General features: G+C 62.7%; 2 protein-coding genes across 5 annotated transcripts; one reads left to right on the plus strand and one right to left on the minus strand.

The window, feature by feature from the left end:
• The first annotated feature begins 1020 nt into the window (after positions 1-1020).
• Positions 1021-13422, plus strand: STRA6 (signaling receptor and transporter of retinol STRA6). 2 transcript variants are annotated; one of them, XM_067003586.1, is made up of 18 exons: positions 1021-1297; positions 4560-4730; positions 6019-6097; positions 6211-6296; positions 6430-6569; positions 6681-6847; positions 6964-7089; positions 7585-7652; positions 7834-7910; positions 8309-8370; positions 8599-8779; positions 9590-9665; positions 9751-9884; positions 10808-10925; positions 11101-11202; positions 11713-11876; positions 12325-12462; positions 12545-13422. In XM_067003586.1, the coding sequence occupies exons 2-18, from the start codon at positions 4612-4614 to the stop codon at positions 12721-12723; spliced, it is 2016 nt and encodes a 671-aa protein (XP_066859687.1). In that variant the 5' UTR covers positions 1021-1297; positions 4560-4611; the 3' UTR covers positions 12724-13422. The 2 variants fall into 2 exon arrangements, with proteins under 2 accessions (XP_066859687.1, XP_066859686.1); XM_067003585.1 differs by having other exon boundaries at positions 1022-1297; positions 4599-4730.
• A 1237-nt stretch (positions 13423-14659) lies between these two features.
• On the minus strand, positions 14660-18370 carry ISLR (immunoglobulin superfamily containing leucine rich repeat). 3 transcript variants are annotated; one of them, XM_067003592.1, is made up of 2 exons: positions 18240-18370; positions 14660-17085 (listed from the first exon to the last, which is right to left on the minus strand). In XM_067003592.1, exon 2 carries the CDS (start codon positions 17075-17077, stop codon positions 15809-15811), a length of 1269 nt encoding a protein of 422 aa, XP_066859693.1. In that variant the 5' UTR covers positions 17078-17085; positions 18240-18370; the 3' UTR covers positions 14660-15808. The 3 variants fall into 3 exon arrangements, with proteins under 3 accessions (XP_066859693.1, XP_066859692.1, XP_013049620.3); XM_067003591.1 differs by lacking the exon at positions 18240-18370 and adding an exon at positions 18092-18233; XM_013194166.3 differs by lacking the exon at positions 18240-18370 and adding an exon at positions 17330-17806.
• Positions 18371-18756: the final 386 nt, after the last annotated feature.

Here is an 18756-nt window from a genome sequence, read left to right on the forward strand (position 1 = left end):
TTGCCTTGCTTTAAACCCTGCCAGGCTCTGGTGCATGGAAATGAGACGTTTCTGCCTGCTTCGCTTCCCTCCCACCCTTGTGCAAACACATTAGAGCCACCTCTAACGATGGGCTCATCAAAGAGCAATTTTCATGTAATTTAACCCAAGGCACAGTTTATTCAGGCAGCAGCTCCCAGCTGTGCCAGAGGTGCACGTGCAGCCTCCACCATGCTAAAGCAGCACTGCAAAATGACAAACCATGGCCCTGCTTTAGGATAAGTTTCCAGCATCATGTCCCATTCCTTGGTGCCCCAAAACTAAATATGAGAGCCCGCAGATCTCCTGGGAAGGAGGTTGCTTCACGGACACCTTTCCCTTTGGCTGCAGCTCATTTAAGAACAACCCCGGGGAGGAAGGGGGGGACCTGTGGGTCTCTGTTCAGCCTTGCCACAAGGTTTTGGCTAAAAATTAAGCTAAATCTTCCACGCTGATTAATTTTCCCTTTGCTTGCTGTCACGTGCAGAGCGTGGGGGTGTGTGCAGGGATTATCGAGGTGTTGTAACTTGTTGTCTCGTGGGCTCGGGGCCCCTGGTGCAGGTGGGAGGCACAGCTCGGACAGGAGGAGAGGAAGGGAATTTCCCCAAATCCTGCTCTTTCCCCCCCAGTGGGGAGGGACAGGGTCCCTGCTTTGCAGTGCTAGGGTGGGGAAGGATGCAGCAAAAGCCCCTTTTCAGCAGGAGTTCTGGGATGGTCACCCCATGCTGGTGGCACCTGGGGGGGCTTTATGTCCCCAGGCTGCCTCTGCCTTCCCCTTTCCACCCCGGCTGCTTTAAAATCTCCCCCAGCGAAGGGTTACGTGGCCAGGATCTGGCCCTTGGGTGTACCCAGGAGGAAGCCTGGAGCCAGCCGAGATGTTTGCAGCATCTTGGGTGGGCCAGCACGGCGCGGGGGCCACCCAGCCCCGCTCCGGTCCCCGTCCCCCCCCCAGCTGTCAGCACGGGGGCGGAGGGAGCAGCTCGGAGACCGGGACGAGGAGCGGGGGAACAGCCAGGGGCTGGCTCCAGCTGCCTCCCTCCCTGGGCAATCAAAGGGGAGAGCGCAGCACGGGGTTGGTTGCTTTTCATTTCCTAAACCCCAGGGTGGCCCCGAGCCAAGGCCTCCTCGCCATGGAGGGGATAAAGTTCCCGGCGCCTCCGCCGCCGGCCTCCGCCGCCGCCAGCCTCCGCCGGTGCGCTGAACTTTGCCTGGCGGCGCGCATGGCCGCGTCCACGCCGGGCTGATGCTCTGAGCTTTTCCTGCGGCCCTTTGGGAGAAGGTAACTTCTTATTTTTCGGATGTGTTTTTCTTCTTCTTGCAAAGTTTGCGTGGCAGTGGCGGGGGGAAGCCGGGCTCCCCGGGGGGGTATCGGCCGTGTGTGTGAACTACCAGCACGCTTGTTGGAGAGGGTGCAGGAGCCCCCAGGCACCCTACGGGGAATATTTCCCCCTCCCCATCAGCAGGGTTTGCAGCACGGGGGGCGCTTTGTGGGCAGTTTTTAGCCCAACCCTGCAAACTTGTGGCTTCTCCCCTCCACTGGCTCCTTGCTCACAGCACACCTGCTGCACTGCGAGGCTTTGGAAGCCGAGAGGGGTGGCAGCCTAAAACAACCCCCCCACGCCTCCCATAGCTCGGTTTGCTTCGTTTTTTAAGCTGCTACAGCTTCTAAAAATGCAAAAGGTGCTTCTGGCTCGTTGGCTTGATGTCCCTGAGGGCAGAAGGGGCTGCTCGGGGCTGGGGGGCTCGCTGCGCTGGTAGAGGCCAGCGGGCTGGGGTCTGGGAGGTGGAGGCTCTGCTGGAGCTCTGTGCTGAGGCTTGGGATGGAAAAACCTCCTCCGTGCCCCCCCTCCCCGTGCTGATTCACCCCCTCCGACCTCTCCCTGCCCCAGACGGGGGCTTTCCTGTGAGGCTGAGGATGTGGGTTGAGGTGCGGCGAGGTCACCGCATCCCCGCAGACTTCCCGCACGGGGTCACAGCACCGGGGCCTGGTGTCCTCACTGCCCCCGGGGGTGCCCCGAGCCCCCTGTTTCTTGGATGGAGAGAGTGAGCGGGGGCTTCCCGGAGGCTCCAGCCTCCATCCCGATGGTCTGGGGAGGCCGGGGCCTCCCCGGCGCCGAGGTTTGGGCAAGCGGGGAGATCTTTGCGCTGGGGAAAGCGCCGCTTTTCCAGAAAGAGGATTAAAGTCTTCGAGCAGCTCTGGGCGGGCTGAGCAGCGCGGGCAGCTGCTAAATCCCCCTCCGGGACCGAGCGAGGCCAGTCCCCATCCCGTGTCCTCCGCAGCCACCGCTCCGCGGGGACGCACGGCTCCCTGCTGCCAGCGCGGCTCCCGACGGGCAATTGAATTAGAGGAGATCTCGCTTAAACAGCTCTCCCCCGGCCCAAGCACTCCCTGAACAATTGTGAAACGAGATCTTTATCATTTTTATTAAAAGCTGTACACAAGGCATCACCATTATCCCGGATAGGAGGAGGGGACGGGGGGGGGAATTCCCTTATGGCTCCCCCCAAGTCTAATTCATAGTGGTGGGATGCAAAAGCTCCCCAGAGGGTGATGGATGGTGGGAAATGAGGAATATGAAGGAGCTTTATTGGAGCCATCAATCTCGGGCGACGCCACGGCGATCAAAGGCCCAGCCTGTTCCAGCAGGGGTTAGGCAGAGGAGCAAAGGGATCAGGTTTCGGGGAAACGTGGGGCACCGAGGGGCTGCGGGGCTGGTGGGCACCCAGGGGGCTTGGGCACACCTGCCTCTCCTTGGGGACGTCTGCCTCTCCCTGGGGACACTGCTGGCTGGTGGGCCGCGAGGGGGGGCTTCCCCTCGCTGCCAGAGAGCATCCCGTGAAGATGGAGCAGCTCTCAGAGGGATAACTGGGATGCCTGCTCTTGACCCACCTGGGTCTCGGTGAGGATTTGCTGGCACACGGGGCCGACACAACACCCAGGAAGCTTTTCAGCTCGGCTTTGTGATTTATTTTTACTGCCCTGCGTGGATTCAGGCTGTGGCTTGCCCAGCGGGTGCCGTGTGTCTTCCCTTCCTGCTCCTCTCGGTCGCTACCGACGTGATCTCAGGCAGCCAAACCTTGGGGCAGGGGACACCAGTGAGGTGGTGTCTGCTGGATGGGGTGGGGGTGGGTCCTGTGGGGTGATGCCACCAGGCTGGGGAGATCTCACATCTCCAAGCCCCCTGGTCACCCTGCTCCAGCTGACCCCATAGGCAGGTGAGAGGGGCACGGGCAGTCCCCTGGTGGCTGTGGGATAACATCTGAAGGCTGCAAGACCGCTGCCCTGACCCTGCAGGAGGGGAAAGGGGCTTTCGGGTCTCGTAAGAGGCATGTGTGTGCGCTTTACGGGCTCCTTCTACTTTACGGAGTGCTACATTCCTGGGAGGTGAGGTCAGAGCCGCTTCCCTGCGCAGACAAAACCAGGGGATGGCCGGGGAGCCGCTGGCCGAGGGGGGGTCTGGGGTCCTGAGCCCCCAGCAGGGAGCAGGATGCTCGCCCAGGGCTGGTCCTACACCTGCTGGGCCCAGGGCTGGTGGGGAGCACAGAGGGGACGTCACCTGCAGAGCACCAGCCCACGAGGCGTCTGGAGAGGGGGCCGCCTGCATTTCCCTGATTTTTGGGACCCCGTTGAAGCTGATGAGCCACATCCAGCACGGTCCTTAGCGAGCACCAGCTGTATAAACAGCAGCCCTGAGCAAAGCTCCTGGCGGGGTCATCCACCTCCTCCCCACCCCCTTGGAGCCACCAGGCAGGGGTTGGGGAGTCCCCGTGGTCCCATGGGGGTTTGGGGATGCCCCCGAGGTGGCCCTGGGCTGGTGCATGGGAGCAGCGCTGCTGAATGTTGTGTTTGGGGATGAAGGGAAAGCTTCTCAGGAGGGTTTCACTTGGTCCCACCGATGCTTTGCAGATGGGGATGTCCCTCATCTCCTTCAGGGAGCTCTCCTGCCCCAGCAATGGGGTCAGGGTGACTCCTGCAGCCGCTGGATGTGCCTCGGTGTCCCCACTGCCAGCCGGGGACGGGGGAAAGGCTCAGTCCATGATGGGGGTGAGGGATGAGGCAAAACAGAAAAACAGAGCTGTGGGACATCAAGGGAGGGTGTGGGGCTACCCGGGCCAAAGTAACCAAAAAAAAAAAAATACCAAAGGGAAGGAAGAAGAAAAGCTTGTTGGAACTGGCACTGGGACAAGCCGTCCCTTTTATTGCTGCGGGGATGATCGGCCCCGTTCCGGCGAGGGGAAGGTGCTGAGGCTCCCTCCCGGGGCTGCACCCCCGAACCTGGTGGCAGGGAGGGACGCTGGGGACACGGCCGCTCGCCCAGCTCCCTCCTGCTTTGCCCGTGCCTCCAAATCCTGACCCTTGTGCTGGTTTCGCAGCCCTTCACGTAAGCGCTGTAAAACAACCCAAACAAAGGCTCCCATTCTATCAGCGGGGAGGCAGCGGCCGCCCAAGGTGGGGATGGGGTGGGAGTGACCCGAGAAGATAAATCTCTTGGCTCCTTGCCTCCAGCCCTGCATTTCCAAGGGGACTTCCCCCCCCCCAGAAAAACCCTCTTCCCTCCGCCTCCCCCTTCCCCGTGCAGCAGGAGGACGTCAATGGCAGCCAACAGCTCCGGGGGGGCGCGCAGCTCGCCGCTGGATGATGGCTTTGGGGACGACCTGGTTTCTGACTGGTACATCTACGAGACCGCAGAGCCGGCCGTGCCGCAGGACAAGTAAGCACCTGGTGGTAGTGTCACGCGTCCCCTCAACCCCGCGTGGGTGCCAGCAGCCTGCTCTGGCAAGCCCCGGACCTGCTGCTGGGGCCCCTCTTGTCCCAGCTGATGGACGCAACTCATTGCATGGGTGGTTCTGCCATCCCGGAGTACGGTGTGGGGTTGGTAAGTGGTGTAAATCTGCAGTGGTGGCGGTTTTATAAAGCCTGCTCCCCATCTGTCCCACTCCACTCTTCAGCTGGGCATCCTCCCAAGAGCAGCGGAGGCACAATTTACCTGAGGTGAGCCCCCAGGCGGGTGGCAGGACCCCATCCTGGGTGTCCTGAGGCCCCCTCTCAGCACCTATTGTCCCTCTGTTGACTGAGCGAGGTTTTACACTGCTCAGCTGGCCGATATCTGATCCTGAGGACACCCCGGCGGGGACCAGCCCAGACGTATCCAAAGGGTTGCTCTAGGTCCTTAATCTCCTGCTTTGTGAAACGCCCTTGAAAATCGCCTCGCCCAGCCCCGGCTTGCCCAGCTGAAGCCCTGGGGGTAGAACTGGATGGAAGAGCCCCCCCCCCCCCCAGAACCCGTCAGGGTGTTTGCTCTTTCCTTCTGGTGTCCTCTTCCAGCTGTGGTGGCGAGGGGAGGGAGGCAGCACCAGTGGTTCTCCATCCGATGGCTGCGCATCCCATCCACACCCCAAATGCTCAGGATTTAATTCTGAAGCCCTGGTGAAACCAAAACTGTTCTGGAGCTGGCGCTTCCTCCCCTCCTTAATGTTGTGGGTGGGCGCCCTGGGCCTCGGGAGCTGGGATATTTTGGGACAGCAGGAACTGTCTGGTCTACCCAAGGACAGCTGTTAGAGCAAAAAGGCAGAAGGCATGGAGCTCTGCTGGCGGCAGCCTGTCCTCAGGAACCTCCCCTGGCAGCCTGGTGATAATGCTGGACTGAAAAAATCCTACACGGGGCTTCGTCCCTCCTTGCTGAGCCCCGTTTGGCCCTGACATTTGCATGGGGTCCTGGAGCTCACCCAGCCCCTGCAGGAGCAGCTCGGGCTGCTCCCGGCTGCCATCTCTTGAGCTCAGTCCTAAAATCCTAAATCCTCCTCCCCAGGGTGACTTCAGCCCCAGCTATCAGGGGTTCCATGGCCCTGCTCTTTGGAGCTTTGCTTCTCCTAATTATCACACCCGAATTGCTGCTGCCATCCCTGCGTGCGCAGAGCATCACCCCAATACCTTAACTTTTTACCCTTTCAGGACAAAATACAACCCCAGATCATTTTTTTAATTTTTCCCCTCTCTAGCACATTTCCCAGCGCAATCCCAGACTGTGACCCCACCATCTCCCCCAGGCTGTACCACGCCTGCATGGCGCCCATCTCCGTAAGTACCCCTGAAGCCCGTCACGTTTGCTGTCCCCAGCTCCATCCTTGTGCACCTTCCCCCAAAGGGCCCTCCTGCTTAGCTAAAAAACCCCGCTCCCCTTCTCCTGGCAGCTGGCTGTGCTGCTGGGCTTGTCCTTGCTGGTGAAACGCCGGCGTCTCCGCCGGGGCTGCTGGAACGGCGTCCCTGGGCTGCTCAGGTACCATGTCCCCGCGTCCCCATCACCCTGCCCGGCTGGCACGGGACAAACCAGCCCTAGGGTGGTGGGGACGGGGTGCTGCAGTGTGGAGCAAGGGGGTGCCAGGCTCATTTTGTGCCCCCCGGCCCCACAGCCCGGCCAATTTTCTGGAGGAGGAGGGCAACCGCGGGTTGGTGGCCGCGGTGTTTGGCATCCTCTTCTCGTCCCTGTGCGTGCTGGTGCTGGACCGCGACCCTCTGCCGCTCGTCCCCAACTCGTCCCAGCACAGCCGGGGTAAGGCCAGCACTGCCCCGCCCTGCAGCACCGCAGGGGAACCCCCATGCAGGCTGTTCACTCTGGTCCCTACTGAGAGCGCGCGTCGCCTTTGCTCTCCCCCCGGTCTAGAGTACTGGAAGATCCTGGCTTTGCTCTACTACCCCGCCTTCTACTGCCCCTTGGCTGCCTGCGCCACGGTGGGGCACAGGGCCGGCTACCTCGTGGGCTGCCTGCTGTCCTGGTGCCACTGCGTGGTGCACATCTGGCAGAAGGTGGACTGTCCCCAGTCGCCGAAGGTACGCGTCCCACCACAGGGCAGGCTGCTGGGGCCTGAGGTGGCTGTCCCAGCGCCCTGGAGAAGTGGCGCTGAGGCGTCCCTGGGCCGGTGCGTGACAGCGCTGTGTGTCCCCAGATATACAGGTACTACTCCACGCTCTCCTACGTCCCCATCATCCTCTGCCTCGTGGTCTTAAGCCTCTGGTACCCAGCCCTGCTGATCAGGAGCTTCACGGGGCACGACGAGACCTTGGATAAGGAGGTAACAAAGATGTACTGGGTGACCAGGGGCGGTGGGAGCCCGGGGGAACCCCTCGATGGCCCTGCATGGTTTTGAGGCTGCTTCGTGTCTCTCCTGCCCCACAGCCCAACTCTGAGCATCAGGGTGCTCCCAGTGCTCCCAGTTTGGCTCCCAGCAGCCTGGCGGCCCTCTGACAGCAACGGGGCACACACGGGTTGCGGCTCTGTTTATCTTGCTGGATTTGAAGAGGGGAAAATCCATCTTTGGAGTAAACTCCTTAGTACAAGAGGCTTACGGCATCAATGTGTCCCATTCAGGCCGGACTGGGGTCGCCTTGTTTTCCTGGCAGGCAGCAATAATCCCCAGCCCTTTTGGAAACGTCAGGCTTTGTTGGGTGAAGGAGAGAAAACCTTCAGAACTGAGCCGCTGGCCCCAGCGTGGACTGAAATAACCCCGGGAGCTTGCTTTGGGCTGCCCGGTGGGAACTGGTCAGCTTTTACAGCTGTTTTCCTTCAGGTTTCAGGGCGAGGCTACTACAAGAAGTACCTACGGGCTGTCCTGTCCAAGCGGCCGAGGAAGGGGAGGTAAGGGCAGCAGCTTCTAGCTGGGAGCCTGGGGACGGCACAGCCTCCTGGCCCTGCTTAAAAAAAGAAAAGAGAAACCACATACATCATGCTCCTGCAGCTCTGCGCGACCAGAGCGCAGCCCTGCCCGCAGTTTGGGAACAGCCAAGCCACGTTTGTCACCTTCTCCTTCCTCCTCCAGCCCCAGCAAGCTAGAAGAGAGCCTCCTGCACCGGGTCCGGGCGTATCTGTGCTCCTACATCTACGCTCCTGAGGAAGGTAGGATGCGCTCTTTTGCTGTAGCAGCAGCTCTGCAAACAGTCTGCCTCCCCCGGGGGACAGCAAATGCCTTCCTTGGCTCCGTCCCCAAAGCATCTGTGCCGTGGCAGCTGCCGCCCGGCGCCTCGGCTCGCACAAACTGTTGCAGACTCGGGGTGGGGAGGAGGAGCTGGGGACCCCCATGGGGCACGGGTGGGCTGGGCAGGGATGGAGGGGGGCACCTGGGGCTCCTTGCTGCAGGTGCATGAGGTTTTATGGGCCTGCAGGAAGCCACAGGAAGGAACCCTGTCCTCTAACGCCCTGCAGGCTTGGGGAGCAGCCTGGGGGAAATCCCCACCAGAAGGGGGCTTGGGCTGGGCTGGGTGGCCTCCTTTTATCCCTCCACTTCTGCCTCGCAGGTTTCCAGCTCCCGCTGAAGCTCATCCTGTCCCTAACCACCTCCGTCGTCGCTGTCTACCAGGTGACCTGGGTGGCCCAGCGGCACGCAGCGCCCCGTGGCCACGTCCTCATAGGGCAAGGGACACGTTGCCACGCTCCCTCGGGGCACCGTGGCTTTGGGGCTGGTATTAGCGTGCCTCGAGGTATTACTCGAGCTGAGCCTCGCTAACCGGCCGTGTGCTCGCAGGGCTCAGCCTGCCGTGAGGCTTTAAGCTAACCTGGTGGCTCACGTGGCTCCGCTCCCCCGCAGGTGGCCCTGCTGCTCCTGGTGGCCTTCGTCCCCACCATCCAGATCGTGCGGGCGGGGATGACGAAGGACGTGGTGGTGCTGCTGGTCCAGTTCGGGCTGGTGCCCTCGGAGAACCCAGGCATGCCGGGTGACATGGAGAAGGAGCTCAGCACCGTCAAGCACTACCTGTGGTCGCTGGAAGGTGTGTGGCCATGCCCACAGGGGATTTGGGGAGGAGTTCCGAGTTTAGGGGGTCTCTAACCCAAGCTGCCCATGGAAGCAGGTGGTGATGGAGCAGGTTATTGTGTTGAAGGAGCATGGGGACCATGAAGGAGGGGACACAGCCCAGCTGCCCCTGCCCCAGCCTGGGCTGTGCAGACGTGGAAGGCGGGTGCACGGACCTGGTGCCGTGCCAGAGCTCCCCAAGCAGCTGCTGCCTGCCAAAACTGCCGCGCTGCAGATGCTGCTCCTCAGGCAGGCTTTGATATGTGCTGGAATCGAGCAGATGGCCCCTCGTCCCCCCGCTGCCGAGCGGGCACCCGATAATTGAAAGCCCTGGGCAGGGGGCAGGGGGCTGGCAAGGTGCCTCCACCAGGGCTTTTCTGTGGCTTTCCGGAGTCACTGAGCCCCTCTCCTCCTCCCCACCTTTGCTTTCCTGACCTTCCCATCTCTCCTGGCAGATCCCCTGCTCCCATCTTGCTTTCCCCTTGCATCCCAGCTTCTGAGCATCCTGCCAGGCTCAGCGCCCTTTGCACGGCTTGCCCAGTCACTTCCCCAGCACCGAGCTAGCCTGGCCCTCTGCCTTCCCCCTTCCCTTTCGCATGGGCAGTATTGCCCTCCAAGGAGATGGAGCAGGGTGTCCTTGTATCGCAAAGAGGCCGAGGAAGTAAACTGAGGCACGGTGCCCTGCTTGGGGGACGCAGCACCATAACCTGACCCCGCCTGATGCCCCCTGGGTGGTGCCTGAGACCCCTCCTGGGGTAACACCGGCCCCCCGGCCGCCTCCCCGCAGTGTGCTACGTGTGCTCGCTGGTGCTCTGCTGCCTGCTGACCATGGCCATGCTGCTGAGGACGCTGGTGATGCACAGGTAGGGCACCGCGCTGCCCAAATCGCCCTCTTTGTGTCCTTGTCCTCGTCCCCGCCGCCCAGCCCCGCTGCTCTCTGCCCTCCAGGAGCAACCTGAAGGCGCTGTACCAAGGGGCCGTGCTCGATGTCTTCTACAAAGCCCACATCCTCCGCCCGTCCCGACAAGCCATCGTCTGCTGGATGAGCTTCGCCAGCTTCCAGACCGCTTTTGCCTGCCTGGGTAGATGTTTCGGGGGGGTCTATGGGGCAGGAGGAGGTGGTGGAGCCCCATTTCCCACAGGTTACCCTGCATTTAAGCAGCCCCAACCCCTCCTTTTTTTTTTTTTTTTTGCCCCATTTTGCAAAGCTCTAGGGCTTTTGTTCGTGGTTCCCCCAGCGCAATCTGTCCTTCTGCTGGGAGGGCCAGGCTGAGCACCAAATGGTGGGGAGAAAAAGGGGGGGCTTGGGGGAGGGGGGGCGGAAGGAGAGCCGTCCTGGCTCGCGCCCAAATATTTTGATCCGCGAATCTGTCACGGCATCTCGTGCGAGGGGCTGTCTGTCTCCTCCGGTCCCAGGCGCCGCGTCCCGACGTCTGATAGATGGGTGGGCACGGGATGTGAAACGGGGCAGAAACCCCATCCCTCCTCACCCCGGCGCGGTTTGGGCACACCCCAAAACCTCTCTGGGGCTTGGGCGCACCCCAACCCCCCCAGGAGCATCCCTGGCTGGGCTGCCTGCATCCTGCTGCGGTGCCATGAACACGACTTGAGCTCGAAACCCGATTTCCAGGGCATGAAATCCCAGTGCTCGGGGTGGAGCGCAGCCCCCTTTCCTGCTCGGCACCGCCGCTGCTCCCGGCATGATTTCTGATTAGAAACTGCAGCTCGGGCTGATTTTGTCATGAGGCATCGCGGCCGCAGCCCCCGGAGGCAGCTCCTCTCGGCGGGGGTGAAGCGGGGTGCGATGAGGAAGGCTGAACCCGTCATTAGATCCCGCGCAGAGCATTGTGCGGGGAGCGGGGGAGGCAGGCGAGGAGCCTGCTTATTATGGGATTAAAATGACAGGCGTGCTCAGAATCGAGCACGGGGCTGGAACCAGGAACAAGGAGCACTTCTCCTTCCTCCCTCCCCCGTGACACCTTCTTTCCCCGTGTCTCCCTCCAAGGGCTCCTCATCCAGCAAGTGATTTTCTTCATCTGCTCGGCTGCTTTCACCTTCCTCGTCGTCATCCCGCTCCAATCGGGCACAAGCACGCACCTCTTCAGGCTCGTGCAGAACATGTGGTGAGCGCCCGGGGGTGCAGGGGTGACCCTGCTGGGTGCTGTGATGAGTTTTGGGGTGCTTGGATAAAGGGTTATCTCTTTTTTTTTTTGCTGCACCTCGGGCTCCTCCTGCTCTGCTGGAGGTTTCGGGAGCCTCGTCTCCTGGCCTCCAAGCTCCCCGTTCTCTCCTGGCCAGGCCCTTCTGGCTGACCCTGGTGGGCGCCGTCCTTGCGCAGAACCTGGCGGCTCACTCCCAGTTCCTGGAGCACCATCCCCTGCGCAAAGAGCTGACCAACAGGTAGGGGACCCGGGGTCTCCTGGCGCCCAGGGCAGCTTCTCTTGGGTTTGCACGCACCCCTTATGGGGTTAGTTCAACCTCTGCAAGGCTCCTGTAGGGTCTTTAAGCAGCTTTGTGCTCACGGAAGGGGTTCTTTGGAGGCTATTGCTAGGGGCCGTGGCCAGCTTGCAGCCCTGATGTTAGCCTGTGGGGTCGGGGCCCTGTTCCACCCCCACGGGAGCGGTGTCCTCCACCCCGAGCCCCCAGCCTCGTGCTGTGAGTGGTACTGAAGCCTCCGAGGGGAAGCAGAGACCCTGTGTGTGCTGGAGGCCAGCCCCCACATCCCAAGCACGCACCAGGAGGGCGTTCACACCTCTCCGCGGGATGGAGACATCTCAGGCGGGGACAGGGCCTGCCAGGGAGGGAGGGAAGGCTGGGAGGCTTATTTTGGCAGGTTTCTCTGTTAGGGAAGGGCCGTGTTTCCTGTTCTGGGGCATTCTGCTCCTTATTTTCCTCCTTTTCCACCCACAGGCGAGCTCTCTACATCGTCACCTACCTGCTCTTTCCCGTCAACGTGCTGGTGGGGGTCCTGGCGGGGGTGTGGAGGATGCTCATCTCCGCGCTCTACAACGCCGTGCACTTCTGCCAGCTGGACATCAGCCTGCTGAACCGCGGCGTGGAGACCTTTGACCCAGGTCCCGCACCCGCACGGGGACGCTTCTCCCACCTCCAGGGAGCACAGCAGGGTCTCCTCCATCACCCGGTGCCGCTGGGACCAGGGCTGGCTTCGTGTCCTTGTGCCCAGAAATGTGCTGGGACAACGGGAGCGAGCAGCTCCTCCTGCTGCCCGCCTGGTCCTGCCAGGCTCCTGTGGGGGGTCCTAAGGGGGTTCGCTGGTGGTAGTGAGCAGATCCCGTGCTGGGGGCAGCAGGGAGGGGAGCTCAGCCCTTCCTTTGCTTTTTCTGCTGGGATTTCGGGAGCAGAGCACAGCCCTGGGGCTGGAGATGGATGCTCTGGCATGGCAGGGATGGAGCCTGAGACTTTACCTCCCTGATACTCAAGGGAAAGAAGGCGGGGGGGGGGAACATGTCGCTGGGCAGTGCTGACCCCTGATCCCTATTTCCTTTGGGCTGCGTCCCCCAGGCTACCACGCGTACTGCCACTACCTGAAAACGGAGGTGAGCCAGTCGCACCCGGTGATGCGAGCCTTCTGCCTGCTGCTCCTCCAGCCGCCCAGGCCACGGGGGACCCCGGAGCCCCGACCGGGGGACGTGGAGGAAGGTGGGTCCCCCGATGCCCCCTGGCCAGCCCCATCCCTGGGGGGCCGCCTGCGGGGCCCCCCCAATCCGCCTTCTCCTTCCAGGCATCCAACTGATGCAGAGCACGAAGGCGCCGTCGGGCGGAGGCCGGCTGAGGCAGAGCCGGGCGCGCTGGTGGCTGGCGTACACCCTCCTCAACAACCCCTCGCTGCTGGCCTGCCGGAAAAACGCCCTCTGCGATCCCACGGCCAACGGCGCCCAGCTCAGCCCCCAGAAGCCCTGACCCACCCCCCCCCAGAGAAGCCCCCTGCCTCCTTTGTCCCTCCCGTCCCCTCCTCGCCTCCCCATGCCTCTCCTCCTGGGCTGGGAGGAGCTGCCCCCCCCCCCCCGTCCCTCCCCAGCAGTGACAGCACTGCTTTTTAGCTCTAGGTCCGTGCCGAGCCACCTGCGGGGTCCGTAGGCGATGAGACAGCCAGGGCACGTGGGGCACTCCCCAGCCTGACGTGGGAGCAGAGGGGTTGATGATCCAAGCTGAACCCTTTGGGCACCTCCAAAGCCCCTTAGGGGTCACTTCCGAGCCGAACCCACCCGTCCTTCTCCCCATCTCGTGGCACAGAGTGACCACGAGGAGCCACCCCCATCTCAGTGCCCTCTGCAGAAGGTCCCCACCGCCACCCCCAGATTCTCCAGTCCAGGTCTGAGCCTCTTTTCCCCTGTTTTGTGAAGGCTGAAACCCCTTTCTGCTCCATTTGGGGCTGGAAGGTCGCAGAGCTTCTTGTTTGGGGCTCCCCATAGCTCTCATCGCCCGGCGTGCTCTCAACAGGCTCTTTCCCCCTCCTCTACCCTTCCCCCTCCTGCTCCAACGCAGCGTTCCCCTGGGGGGGCAGCTGTCCCCCCCAGCTGGGACCGAGCCCCCGAAGCAGTCTGACACCCCTCTCAGCCTTGCCGAGCTGGGGAAGGAGAATAAATCGTGTACCTCCTCGCTGCGCTCGCCGTCTGCTGGCTCTATGGGTCCTTCCCAAGGGTGAGGGGAGGGCAGAGCTGGGGATGCGGGGCCAGGAGGGCCACCAGGGCTGTCCCTGCTGTGTTGGCTGGGGTTACTTTGAGCTGAGGCTTCATGGTAGGTTTCGGGGGGGGTCAGTGGGCCCCTCCGTCTTAGAAAAACCCAAAGCAGAGCAAGAGGCTTGCTCCCCAAAACAGCTGCCGGCCCCTGTGGCACAGCCAAGGGGGTACATGGGGACAGGGACGGCATGGCCGGGAGCTGTGCATCCCTGGAGCAGCCTCCGGGCTGCCAGGGCTTTGAGGAAGGCTTTGGTAATCCCTGAAATCTTCTGCAGCTCCAGGCCAGGGGTGGAGCAGGGTTTCTGTGCGTGTTTACGCAGCCTGCAGCTTCCCGGAGCTGTCTTGGCACGGACGGAGGTGAGAGATGACAGGAGGTGGCTTCTTTCTTCTTTGTTTGTTTTCTTTTCCCTCCTTTGGCATAATCGGGGTGCCCTGGGGGTGAGCTGAGCTCTTTGTGGTGGTTTCTTGCCTCGGTGAGCTCCCAGCCTCGCACGCAGCCTCGGTACAGCTGTGGGTGCCGGGGTCTGGCTGTGTCCCCACGCGTCCCCAGGGCCACCATCCTCTCTAGAAGTCACCTGCCTGAGCCCCTGTGAGGTGGGTCAGGGAGCTGGGCTGGCTGAAAAAAAGTGAAATTTGCCTTTATAAACGTGAGGGACAGCAGTGGCACATGGCCACGGGCCTGCAGGGGAACAGAGAGGGGTGGTGGCACCCCAGGCTGGCACCGTTTGGTGGCCTCCATCCTTTGGCCACCTCAGGGACGTGGAGAAGGCCCGATTGGAGAAGCTGAGTCCTACGAAACGAAACCGAAACTCCCCGCTGAGACCTTGTCCTCCCAGCGCTGGGGTTGGAGCGGCGCTCCTATTTTTTTTTTTTATCGTCTGTAATGGGAAAAATCTGCGGCTGCTCGTTAGCATCAAAAGCCGGCAGCCGGGGGCTGCTCCCGGGCTGTGCTCCCTGTTCCAGCCACCATAAAAGAACCCAGATCTGGGGCTGCAGAGCCTGCGCAGAGGCCTCGGGCTCCGGCACAGCTGCTTTTCAGCTGCTCGGTGTCCCTGCCTTCCCCACCCTGCCCCAGCGGGCGATTTGGGGCACCCCGTGAACCCGTTCTCCCTCCCAGGGCCACGGGGCTGGGTGGGCGCAGAGGCAGCAGGCATGGGTTGGCTTATAAAAGGTATTTATTGTGCTTGGTACTCGGCTGGCCATACAGCTTTGGTTATAGGGCTGCGGGAGGCTGCACAGCTCCCGCAGGTGAGCGCTTAGCAGAAGGCACGAGGAAGGACAGCCGTGCCATGGGGTGGGGAGAGGGAGGTGCTCAGCGGGTCCCCGGCACCCTGGGGTGGTGGGCATGGTGTGTACGTCCCAACGGGGCTGCTGAAGCACTTTCAGGGGAGTTTTCTTTTTCCTTTGGGTCTCTTTGGTCTCAGTTCCCCCCTGCTTTCGAAGCCTTGGAGCTGGAGCAGCGCAGCCCGGTGGGTCCAGCCCAGCCGAGCGGTTTGGACCGTGGGCTTCAGTGGTGAAAGGGAGGGGGGAAAGCATCTGCGTCCCATCTGGGGGAGGCACAGAGGGGGCAGGGCCTGATCCTGCGATGCAAGGAGGGCACAGGCACCTCAGGTGCTCCCTCCCCAAGCCAGTTTCCCGCAGGGGTGAAGGCAGTGGATGGAAATGCTTCTCCCCAAATGGCCTGATTCACATCCTTGACCTGGCACAATGTGCCCCACACCTCTCCTACCATATTTATCCCGCTCAGAAGCACCTCACTAGTTCTGCCCCTAAAGCCACATGCCCTGTAGACCCCATACTAGGGCTCCCTGCTTGCTCAGCCCGGACCTACAGCCCCCCGTGCTCCACGGGATGCTGGTGGTAGGAAGGGTGCTCCTGGCTGACACCCAGCACCTGGGTGGGGTGGGGACGTGGCCTTTGTGCCCCCTGCCCACCCCTGGGGCTGCGGGTGGAGGAGGGCTGGTGGGGGGGGCTCTGAGACTGGGGGGGTTGCCCCATGGGGGGTGGGCTTCACCCCTGCAGCCCGGTTTTGGTCTCGGAGGGGAGCTGGTGGCAACATGTGGGTGCCTGGAAAGGGGCAGCATGGTGCTGAGCTGCCCCACGTCACATTTCACCCAAGCCTATTTGAAGCTCTCAAGACCCCATCGAGGAGGGGATGTGCTGCCAGCCCCGGGCTCGGCTCCAGGCCCCCTGGGACTCCCAACCGCCCGCAGTTCCCAGAAGCTCAGCAAACGCGTGGCACTACGTGAAGATAAATGATACAGAAAGAGGGGGGAACCCCCCGGGCACTGTTTCCTTCTCCCCCTTTACCAGCTCAGCGCGATGCCCAAAGCCAGCAGGAGGGTCCCCAGCCGGACCCAAGGCACGGCTCCTGCAGCCTTGCTCTTCGACTCCCTCGGCACGTGGTAAACGATCACCAGCTTTTCCCCGGCCCCGGACGGATCCATTTCATCACCCTTGTAGCAGCTCTGGCCCCCGAGATGGCTGGCCTGGGGGTCATCCTGCAGCAGGTCTTCGGCCGGATTCTCCGACCCAGCCAAAGCCACATTGACCGAGACCTCCCGCATGCCCACGTCGTTGACGGCGAGGCAGGTGTAGATGCCTTCATCCTCCTTGCTGAACTTGGGGATGGCCATGGTGCCATTCTTGAAAACCAGGAAGCGCTCCTGGCTCTGCTTGGCGCGCCCAGAGAGGGAAGCATTCCCATCCCGCGCCACAGTGGGCCCGTTGATCTCGACGCCGCGGGTGGAGGTCTTGATCTTCCAGCGGATCTCTGGCGGGGGGCTGCCCGCCACACTGCAGTGCAGCGTCAGGGTGAGGCCGTCGTACGTGACGGAGTTGTCCAGGTTGGAGAGGTAGGTGAGCTGCACGGACGGGGCGACGCAGTGGTGCTCGGGGATGTCCGTCACCGCCCTGCCCTTCAGCCTGCCCGGAGCCATGCACAGCGTAGCTCCCCCCTTGGTGATGGAGACGGAGGTGCTCTCGGTCCACCTCTTCAGCCAGAAGACCTTGCAGGAGCAGTTGAAGGGGTTGTTGAAGATCTGCAGCTGGGACAGGGAGGGCAGCTTGTCGAAGGTGCCCTCGGCCAGCGTGGTGAGCTGGTTGTCGTTCAGCCACAGCGAGCGCAGGTCCTTCAGGGCGTGGAAGGCATCCCGGGGCAGCCCGGCGAGCCGGTTGTTGTTCATCTTCAGGATCTGCAAGCCGCTGAGGTTGCGGAGGTCCTGCCAGGGGAAATCCATAATCTTGTTGTGGCTCAGGTCCAGGTTCTTCAGCTGCGCCAGGAGCGCGAAAGCCCCCGGCTCCACGGTGCCGATCTGGTTGTAGCCCAGCCACAGCGACTGCACCTCGGGGACCTCGGCGAAGGCGCCCCGCCTCAGCCAGCCGATCCTGTTGGCTGACAGGGTGAGGATGGAGACGTTGGGGGACAGCCCCCGGGGCACCTCCAGCAGCTCCTTGTAGGCGCACTCGGCCAGCAGCCGCCCGTTCTTCTTGGCAGAGCAGGAGCAGGCGCTGGGGCAGGCCAGGCTGCGCCCCAGCAGCGCAGCGATGCCCAGGCAGCACAGCAGCGGCCTCATCCTTCCTCCTGGGGACAGAGACAGGGGGCGTGAAGGGGGGGCTGGTTCACTGGAGCCAGCCGGTCTGGGGCTCTGCTGCTCCTCGCCAAGCGCTAACAGGAAACAGCCCCGCACTGCTCCGCGGCGGCTCGGCCGGTGCAGTAGCGAGGAATTGGTGAAATATTCCCAAATCCGAGCAAGGCACGGCCGTGCCGAGAGCTTTCGGCTACCTCCGTGATCCCAAAACGCTTCCTGCCCGCACCAGCTCCTTACCAAAATGTCCCCCCCGCCCCGGGAAGCTGCTTCCTTATTCTGGGAATCCTGCATCCCTCCTGGGCTTGGACGCGCAGTAGAAGCTCCGGGTTCAGAGTTCACTCCATCTCTCCCTCTCCGGAGCACTTCAGCCCTTTTCCCCCCAGCCTCAGCCCTTCTCCCTCCAAAGCACCAAACTTTCGGTCTTCTCGGCACGCGTTCAGCCCTCAAACCAACCCCCGGCCTCCACGTTTTTTTCCATGGAGAAAAGAAAAACAGCTTCCCGACTGCTTTTTCTCAGCAGAGAGCGGGGTCCTGAGCTGCTGGAAGGTTTTACAACGCTTTCGGCTGCCAAGGGCAGAGCTAACTCCTCGCTCGCCTCGCCGGGGGCTGCGTACGGGCTGGGCCCCCCCTCGGGAAAGGTTAAAGCCCGGCTCTGCGGGGAGCTGGCAGCGGGACCCCCTTTGTTTCCCCAGCCCTGGCACTTCCAGCGGGAGGGGAAAGGGGTTGGCGGCACCAAAACCCTGCGCAACAGCCCGGGGCGGGGGGAGCGACTTGCAAAAACCGGGCTGGGGTGGCTGCAGCGGGGGGGGTGGGAAGCGTCCGGGGGTTGGGGCCGGATCCTGGATCCCTTTGGGGCGCTCCCAGCCCCCCCCCATGTCCCTCCCCTACACCCGATGCTACGGGGCTGGCGCATACCAGAGCCGTGCACAACGCCCCCCCCCGTGCCTCCCCGGTCCCCCCGAGCGCCCCCGGTCCCCCAACCCCCCCCGGCCCCATCACCGGCCCCGTGGGCTTCCCGGGGACGGGGTCGCCCCTCGCTCTCCCGCCGCGGCTCCGGTGCTGGCGGCTGCGGCTCCCGCGCCCCCCCGCCCCGGCTTCTCTTCCCCCTCCCGGTCCCCCGGGCCCTTTTGTTTTCCATGGCACCGACCCGCTCCAGCTCTCGCCTTCCCGAGGATCGCAGGGAAAAAAAAAAAAAAAAAAGAAAAAAAAAAAAGAAAAGAAAAAAGAGAGAAAAAAACCGCAACCAGCCGGCCCCTCCTCCCCCCCGCAGCCCGGGCCTGTGTCCGTCCCCCCCTGCCCCATGCCGGGGGGGCCGTCCCGCAGCCCCCGGCCCCAGAGGGCTGGGGGTGCAGAGCATCCTCCTCCGGGGTTAAAAATTAGAGGGGATGTGGTGCAAGGTATCGGGGGGTTGGGGGCGTCCCGGGACTTTTCCCTCCGCCTCTGCCCCCAAAAGATGTCGGGATGAACACAGGGGGACTCGGAACTGCTGCTCCCGGCTCTTCCCCCCTTTTGTTGTGCTGTGGGATAAGAGATCCCCTCATCCTACTGTTGTGGGGCCAACGGCACAGCGCTACCAGTGTCCCCTATCCGTCCACCCTCGTGGGCTGCGACAATGGGGCGAGGAAAGCGCCTGGTCGCGGTCACCCGTGGGCACGTCCTGCTCC

The sequence above is a fragment of the Anser cygnoides genome, chromosome 11 (assembly GCF_040182565.1).
Source record: "Anser cygnoides isolate HZ-2024a breed goose chromosome 11, Taihu_goose_T2T_genome, whole genome shotgun sequence".
In the NCBI taxonomy this organism is placed as follows: domain Eukaryota; kingdom Metazoa; phylum Chordata; class Aves; order Anseriformes; family Anatidae; genus Anser; species Anser cygnoides.